Source organism: Diorhabda sublineata, chromosome 10 (assembly GCF_026230105.1).
Source record: "Diorhabda sublineata isolate icDioSubl1.1 chromosome 10, icDioSubl1.1, whole genome shotgun sequence".
Classification (NCBI taxonomy): domain Eukaryota; kingdom Metazoa; phylum Arthropoda; class Insecta; order Coleoptera; family Chrysomelidae; genus Diorhabda; species Diorhabda sublineata.
In genome coordinates this window covers 15,340,078-15,349,682 of record NC_079483.1, presented here as the reverse complement: position 1 = coordinate 15,349,682, position 9,605 = coordinate 15,340,078, and the positions used below count along the sequence as shown (strand labels likewise).

General features: G+C 31.5%; 1 protein-coding gene across 1 annotated transcript; it reads left to right on the top strand.

The window, feature by feature from the left end:
* Positions 1-8,271: 8,271 nt before the first annotated feature.
* Positions 8,272-9,193, top strand: LOC130449582 (uncharacterized). Its single transcript, XM_056787511.1, has 3 exons — positions 8,272-8,352; positions 8,429-8,626; positions 8,819-9,193. Exons 2-3 carry the CDS (start codon positions 8,450-8,452, stop codon positions 9,056-9,058), a joined length of 417 nt encoding a protein of 138 aa, XP_056643489.1. The 5' UTR covers positions 8,272-8,352; positions 8,429-8,449; the 3' UTR covers positions 9,059-9,193.
* Positions 9,194-9,605: the final 412 nt, after the last annotated feature.

Below are 9,605 nucleotides of genomic sequence, written 5' to 3'. Positions count from 1 at the left end.
CGATTAATTCTGATCTCATATGTATGGAGTGAATTCAGTTTTATCGTTATTATGTACTATGTGAAAAAAATCATTAACAGGCCGATTTTTATTCTTAAATTGACAATTTACTGTATGAAAATATTATCCAGCAACCCCTTGAAAATAATTTTAAATAAGAAAGGTGATCGTCTGGCACCTTGTTGGAAAGGGATTTTAGTCCTCTGTTTGGTGCAATCATAACTGAGGAAATTAATTATTAAGATGTAAAACTTTGATAATGTTTCTATCACAAAACTTCACGTAGAATGAAGATAATAATGTCGCATAATATTTAGAATGTACTTTACAATTAAGTTAAATGTTCAAAATGACCACCATTCACTTCTTGACAATAACCGGAGCGATTTTGGAATTCTCGTATAACATTTTATATAATCTCAGGTGTTATTTGGTTAATTTCTTCCGTTATACTAATTTTTAAATCACCAATATTGTCTGGTTTATTAGAATATACTTTAGAAATAATCAGGTATTTCGTATCTGTTCTGCTAAACATCAGGAATAGATCTTTGAAGATACTGAAATATTAGTCAAAAACCCAAATGAACAATTGATATAAATCTAGTAAGCTTCTCTCATTTAAGTATTCAAAGTTACTAAAAGATGTCAGTATAATGTCAGTTGTGGTAATAAAAAAGAACTCAAAAAGACGTTTGTTGAATTTTCAATAATTAATACCCCGGTCAACACGTTTCGAAGTCTACATTTAGGAAACTTTCGTCAAACTGGACATGAAAAAAATATTGAAAAACCAGGTAGAAATGTTAGAAATAAGACAACTCGAGAACTTGCCACCGACAATAATGTAATAAATCATCTATTTTGAGAGTTTTGCGTAAGGAAAAACCACCCTTACAAAATTCAGTTGGTTCAGGAGTTGAATAAAGATGATGCTGATAGAAGTCCAGAACTCTGTGAATTGTTGATAGACAGAATGACCGCAGTTTCATTTAAAGGGAACGGTTAACAAACAGAACTGTAGATATTTGAGCAGAGAAAACCCTTACTGGATGTGTAAGGCCCTTACTGAATATTCTAAAAAAGTGAACGTTTGGGCTGGTATCATTAGGAATTAAATTATTGGCCCTTATTTTTTTGGAGGCACAATTAATGTTGAGGTTTATATAGATTTTTTTGATTAACTTTTTAGTGCCTATTTTACATCTTAAAAATTAATTTTCTCAGTTATGATTGCACCAAATTTTAAAAAAACTTTATATTGCCAGTACTCCACTGACCACTTTTCTCTTGTTTACTTTAATTAATTTTGTTATTTTCATTTTTTCCGGTCACAAAATATCAAATAAAATGTGAGGTTAGGAATTTGACGACATTCAATTTTAACAAAAGTGACAGGTGGAGGCTGTCGATAATAAAATATGAATATTAATAAAGTAATTTATCGAGCTTTTTGTTTGGGTTGAATGAACGTTTCCACTATTCCATAGTTCACATCTTGAAAAATAAGAAAAACAATTTTTCGTCCAACTGCCACTCCTTAAGCTAATTTTTTTATACTCTTCGTATACGATTCTAGAAATCGACTCAAAATAAGTTGGCAGCAAGTCGAAGGTACCAAGTTTTTATGAAATTGAATGCTCACACACACCCCGTAGATTTTTAAATATTTTGTCCTTGGATTATAATAAATGGTACAATAATTTTTCACAGCCAATTTACTAACAACTGGTTTCTGGAACTTATTTTCAAGAAATAAGGAATTCACTAAAAAAGCATCAAAATGTTAAAGTTCACCAAAACATTTTTGATTCATCTCTATAAAATCGCACTTTAGAGAGCAATGCCCTTAAAAATATAAAAAAGACTGAGAATAAAAATAGGGGAATCTGTGAATGGTCTAAAGACCGGGAAATTTACGAATGATGATTTATTTTGCATGCTAAAAACCCCACAAATCCTAATATTTTTGTCACAATGCCAGTGGCACAACTTTTGAAAATAAAAAAAAACAAAAAAAAAAATAACTGGGCTTTTAACAATTGAAATTCATAAAATTCTACCGTAAAAATGATAAAAATGAATGATGAACTATTATATTTTCATTAAATGGTAACAATGGTAACAGTACTTCGTACTCATTTTGAATGAATTCATCATCTGGTATTATGTGAATGAAAATATTACGAACAGAGATTTTTGACTGTTACAAATTGGAGGTTGAATGAAAAGCTTGGTACGTTCAATTCATGATACAGAGTGGGTAACACAAAACATAAAATCTCAAAGATTAACTGTTTACTTTAGATGCAACAATTGAGATATATCGACCATTATTAACTATTTTTTTTCTCAATTCTTGGAATAAAGCAGATTCAATAAATTTTGCTCCATTATAAGGGCATTAAGTCTCTTCAAGATCATCCATTACAGATCTATCTTTCCAATACTTTATCTAGGAAATTGAGATATTTTTGGTTAGTTCTGTTTTAATGTTGAACAAAGAGATCAGCTTCTGATTACCTATCATCATGTTCGACTATATATTGTTAAGAATTCGTCCCCGAAATGAAGCCGGCCCTGTCCGGTTACAATGGAATTCTAATATTTGGCTAAGTTTGATGTTTTTTATATAAATTTTTATCATAATAGGCGATTAGTTTACATTGTTTCTTTTGAACTAATTACTTATAATATATTTGTGTAAACTTTAACATTCAAAATTAAGGGGTTGCGTGAACATAAAATCTTTTTATTTTTGTTCCACGAATACGTCATGTTACTAATCTGTCTGTTCAACTAGTTCGTTGTGAGGTATCTTACAGTCATAAAATCGAAATTTTTGATAAAATAAGTAGCTATTGTAAGGAATCTATTTGAGGCAAGTTGTCTAAAGAACCACGAAAAACTCCTGCTCCATTTCTATCAACAAATCAACTTTGCATTTTGCCTAATAGGCCGGACGCTCTTCTACACAATCGGCGCTGATGACTTAGTACCTATTTGGAACGGATCTCGGACGGAGACTTCTAAACTTTATACGTTTCTTTATACTAATACTATCGACTTGAACACCATTCTTGTAAGATTAACTGTATCGTTGAGAAAGAATAAACTTTTTTGTCAATTTTCCAAGCCCATTATCCATTTTCTTTTATAAATTAACGTTGTGTGTTTATTTTGGTTCACATACATGCCAAGACCACTGTTTAATGACAAACAATTTATTTTTTTGGGATATTCCTGTAAATAAGAAGAAATAAAAGCTATATAATTCATTTGAAATGTTTCCATATCTGTTTTTCCATCTATCAACTTGGCTAGCATGGTACGATGACAAGATGACGTGGTGGGTTATAATAAATCAATGTTTGAAAATGAGCACCTGTACAGGAAGAGGCCGGTCGCAGCCAAACCAGGTCAGCAGCCGAAGACGCGGGTCACGACGCATTCGCAATGTGTTTTACTATATTGTTTAGTATGCCCCCGCAATTCTACTACCCCAGCTGTACGTAATACTACAGAATGTAGCCCGGTATTTGGGACAATATCAACATAAATAATGTACCTTTTACATGTTGATTTATTTCGCGTTTTACGTGTTTATTTGCGGTATACAAAAAAGAGGAAAATTTAAACAGGAATTTAGGGTCATAATGATATTTGATATCACTCTATCAGAGTAAAAGAATAGATATTTTTTTATTGTTGTACGTATTGTTTCAATTGCTTAAATATTCAACATTATAACAGAACATTTGACAGAAATAAAGTTGATAACAATGGCGTACAGATTTAAGGGTTACTGACATCTCTTTGTGTCTCTTCAAGATCATCCATTACAGATCTATCCTTCCAATACTTTATCTAGGAAATTGAGATATTTTTGGTTAGTTCTGTTTTAATGTTGAACAAAGAGATCAGCTTCTGATTACCTATTTCGACTATATATTGTTAAGAATTCGTCCCCGAAATGAAGCCGGCCATGTCCGGTTATAATGGAATTCTAATATTTGGCTAAGTTTCATGTTTTTTTTTATAATGAATTGCATTAGAGCAATCGAAGAAATAGTTATTTATGTAACAAGTGTGTAAAGTAGCCTTTTTTCGACGAATGTGAATATTGCGATAACCCCATGAGCCGAAAAAAAGCCTTTGCACACGATTTGCATACAATATTTTTACTGTTAAAGAAAATTTTATCAAAATACATAAGTTTAATGGTAATTTTCCTTATAAAATATATTATATATTTTATTAAAATTTTGAACATTTTAATCAAGATTACAACAAATTACCAAAACAAAAGACTCTTCTTTTCGGCATATATAAATGCCATTTTAGAATAATTATTACTACATAAGTAGAAAAATGAAAAAAGGCATCAGCGAGACTTGAACCTGGGACCTCCCGTATGTGAGCCTCGTACTCTAGCCACTTCACGGAGACCTTAATAATACGTTTTTTCATGCGCTACTGTATATTTCTTTACGCGAAATAAAGTGAGTCCAAAATGCGTACTTTACACACAGTAGTAGAAAAAATAATTTTGTTGTTAGCCAATATTTTTATGGATACCTTAATTTTTCTTGAAGATAGACTTTGAAACACCAAATGTAGAAATGGAAACAGAAGTTATTGATATGACTTGGTTGCAGAAATATTCAATAACGAATAAACAGGCCAAATTTGACCCCACTATTAATATCCAGTTCAATCACCAATGTCATTTTGTTGTATATGAGAATAATTGAGAGAGATTGCAGAAGAAATAGCGGTACTAGTTTACAACATGGAACTGGGAAGATTTGAAACAACAGAAGGAGTACGACAAGTAGAATGTTTGAGCTAGACTCTTTCACTCACATGGAACCAAATCAGTTGCACATGGTGAGCGAGACTATGAATCATATCGTATTTTGGTTACTGCAACAATAGCGATCGACTACTGGACAGAAGCACAGTTGTGATGAATCGTAGCCTTTTTCTCCAAAAAATGTGCTTGTTGTTCCTTAAGTTCGACATCAAAACATGTCAGCGAATCAGTATAATATCGATAAGTTATCGTTTTACGTTTTTATAGATCATTCTAGATTACACCCTTACACTCAAATATTCTGGTCATGACTTTATTTACCGATAGAACGCTTTTTGTCTTTTTTCGAGTCGAATGTTTCAACTCTTTTAGTTGGCCATAAAATATGATTGTATTTTTTTTTTCATGTACAAATGATTCGATAAAATTTCATGTTTTATACCTATAGAGTATTTATTTTAAACTTAGATATGCCCGAATTGCTGGCTATTATGGAAAGAAATTGAACTGTTTATACTATTTTTTGCCTTCAGAGGGGCACATTTGAGAGTTAAATCTCATATGAGAGTTCTCCCTACGTCTAGCTTCCATAGCAACACATTTCTATTAATTGGAATATTAGCCATTGCTCAAACTGAAGTTGATGAGAAGACGTACTGAGATTCCAGTGCATTTTGTATTTGCATAAAATCTAAGGTATTTTTTATAAACCAATCAACATACACAATGGTAAGGTTAGGTTGAAGAACGTTCTACTTTCAACAAGAATAAAACAAACTTGTTAGAAGTTGAAACACAATTTTAGTAATTCTATCCCGAAAAAACGGTACATTCAATCGAGAAAACAAAATTGCAATATCCTTTATTATGAAATCATAATCCACTGGATTTTATGATATGGATAAATCGACGTATTTTTTATACATAAACCACCTTCAAATACTGACCTATTTATATGGAAAGACTTATAATATTGTTCGATATTCGTAAAGTCGTGGCAAAACTGCACGATGCCGGGATGTCGATTTTGCTCAATTTGTAACGGGAGAATTTATGCAAACAGCACTCGGAATAATTTTAAATGGATACCAGATTGTGTTACCAGAGAATATCTTGGGGCAACGGCCGCAGAATAAAAAAAAAACGTTTTAGTTAGATTTTTCTTTTCTTTTGTCGGTATAAAGGATACTGTGTAGGTTTTAGGTATTATATATCTCAATAAAAACAATTTGACAAGACAAATTCCAACAAAAAAAGGATCTCTATGCGATGTGAATGAACCGAGAATCAATAATTCATACAAATAAACGTTTAGTAAAAGAAAAAAAACTTGAGTCATGGATTGAATAGTCATAAAAAATGTAGGCTATGCATACCATCGGCGCTCGAACGTCCATCTTCGTGGGATATTGAATTTACAACAGATGTCGTTAAAAACCAACCTAGTGCTAGCACTAGCTGATTATCGGACTCCCTTCTACCTTCCAAAGATACCATACATCTACATTTAAAATCATTGAGTAAGATTTATAAAAATTGTCGAATAGTGCTACACGAATTAACTGAGATTATGGAGATTTGGTGTACACTGAAATCATTCCAGATGCTCGAAGTATATAGTAGATAACTGTACGTAGGTATGAGGTTTTATCGAAAAAATATCCGTGTGAAGTTATCTGAAAGTGAGTTCTCTTACAGACAAAGCTAAATCACATATTGCAAAAGTTACGTGGAATAAGATCACACAACTTGATGGTATTGGACCTTTCCTCGTCAGATTACTATTTATACTGGTCCATTGCGAAAGGGAAAAAAACTGAATCCAAAGACCTAGAAATGATCTCAAAAAGCTTGCTGAACGTTGTGTTAGAACTTAAATTAAAACTTAAGAGTTTTTTTCTTATGATGATTTATAAAACAAAGTGAACATCGTAAACCAACGTTATTTATGAGACACCCCCTATACAATTCAAGGTTCTAGTGAGCAAGACTCCTAGTAAAAATGCTCATTGATTGCGCTAATGATCAAATTACAATGTTCGGGAAACATTTCAGAAAAAGTTTTTTTTTTAAAAGGAAATAATTAAGCGCCTGACGTGACATACGAAATAGTTATTTTCCTAACAAGTGCGGAAAGTGATACTTTCCCGCACGCGACTGCAGTTGTCCCGAACGACGCGGAGCGGTCAAGTGCGGGAAAGACACTTTAGGCATGAGTTAGGAACATTATTTTTTCTACGACCGTATATACAAAAAAGTATACCAACCAATTTTTCAAAAATTATTTTATTTCAACAAACATAATAATATACGAAATTTTAACTAAAAACTACTAATTATTATAAAAATTAATATTGAAAACACAATTTGTTTTATTCTGTAGACTAGTAAGAATTACCGGTCCAGTGGAGTTATTTGGTTTCAACTGGAAGGTGGATGACGTCGTGAGGATGGCATCGGTTGCAGGTCGCATAAAGATGACGATGACGGTGACAGTTTTAAGTCATTTGTAGAACAGAGAAACTTTTTACCATCGAATAGCGGGACCATAATGTATTAGATTTCAAAACCTTACTTAGGTCTGAAAAATACGCCAGAAATACCTCTTCCTTATAAGTTTTGGTCCTCTTCTTCTTATACCATGTAACAAAATGGTCGTATTGCTTCTCATACTTTAGTCTAGATTTGGCAGGTAACAGCTCGGAATTAGCTTCATTTGCAGCCTTCAAAATGGCTTCGGGAAGTTCTTCGTCGGATGAATCCATTAATATTATTGTATCGGATTCGGTTTAATGTGGTTTAATTTAGAAGAAGATTGTACTTATTCGGTCACTTCCAAGACGTTTTGAACCACTTTGACGTTTTACTAACAATTACACGCTTGGGTTTTCACAGCAACTGATATCAAACCCGGGTGGTTTGACAGTTGTTTCTCCTTTGAAGAATGTCACTTTCCTGCACTAGTGCGGGAAAGTGACACTTTCAAAACTAAAATGCGTGCGGGAAAGTGGGTTAAAACGCACGGTCGTAGAAAAACTATATTTTTGATTGACGTTTCAACATAATACTATCCAAACTTTTCTTCCACAAGAGATACACCTGCATCTCTATGCCTGCCAAACTCATAATATGACGTAATTAATGAGAAGTAGAATATAATGTCAAATTCATTGCGATTTAATCACTGTTTACATCTGTCAAAATAACAGTTACATTAAAATGAATCACTATTCATTAATGTATTTTTATTCAAATCTAAATCAAACTAATTAATTTATAATGAAATTTGTTATGGCCTCATTAATTTTGGCACTCATATTTTAGAAGACACAAATCACTGGTGACAACAATTGCAAAATTTCGAAAATTATATTGTCGATGGTTTGTGACTACTAATCTTAACAAGTAAAAGGCTAATGAAGTTATAAATAAGTTATTTATCTATGATTGTAATCAAACAAATAAAAACATTTAACATTTAAATTCATTTAAATTTCCAAAAAATTCTTGAGAATTGGTTAAAAATATATTGGAAAGTAAATTTCAAAGTGCTCATTATTCCAAAACCAACTTTTCAATCAATTAACATTGATGAAATCTGCTCTTTTTTAGTTTCATTCCGCCAAAATAATTATGATTAATACTCGGCGACTTTATACATTAGAGGAAGATAATTTGATACTGGAATGGATAGTAAAAACAAAACTTTTCTATACTTTGAGAGGTAAAAATTTTTGGATGGATCTCTCCCGTTCTAACTTATTTGAAGGTAGAAGTTGGCAAAGTCTCCAAAATCGATTTGAGAAAAAGGTATTTGCTTGTTAATTATTTAAAAATAATTCATAATAGATACATCCTAAAATACTGAGGTTTAATTTATTTAATTATTAGGCATGTGTTAAATGGATAGCTTTAAAAAAATTATAACCTAAAATTTGAAAGAAAATTTATCAGATATTTTCACAGAGTATTTTGTAAACAGATTAATTCATTTGAATCCAGGTTTTTCCAGATATTACGAATCCTAAATATACAATATCTGATTTGGATAAAGCTAAGATTATCTTAGCTTGGCAACAAACTGCAGATAATTATGATAGTAATGAGAGCAACATGGATGAGATTACTGATGTAGAACAAAACGATGAAGATACCGATACAGATGCCGAAAAAGATATAAATTGTGAAACATCATCTGATTCTGAAAATGACCACGTAACTAGTTCTGTACGTAGTTCTTAATATAAACACATATTCTAAAATTAATTAAGGTTAAATAATATTATTTTGATGTATAAAAAAAAGACTGTTAATCATTTCATATCTTCAAGAATATAATATTTATTGTAAATTTGTATTAAAGAGTAATATCTAATAAATCATCATAAATCTTTCAAGAATCGTTATTTCAGTATCGGTGAAATCTCTATTTTCCAATTTACAATGTATCATTGAATGGAATGCATAATAGAAAAAACATTTTTAATTTTAGACAAATTTTCTTATAAATGTGTAATATGGAATAGAATAAAGTATTTTACAACCTCTTTCATTATAGTTGCAGAATTGCAAAAAATTTTGTAAACTATTGGAGAAAAATAGCTAGTTAGTCATTTGGAATGGACTATTTAATTATAATATTAAAAAATTCCGGGAGACTGGATCCGCTGGCAATACCAAAAACACTGGTCGTCCAAAAACAAGTCGTTCAAATGTCAATATCGAACCGGTGAGAGTGAACAAAAATTGCTAGTTTCAAGAAACTCTTTACAGCGTATATTCACTAAAT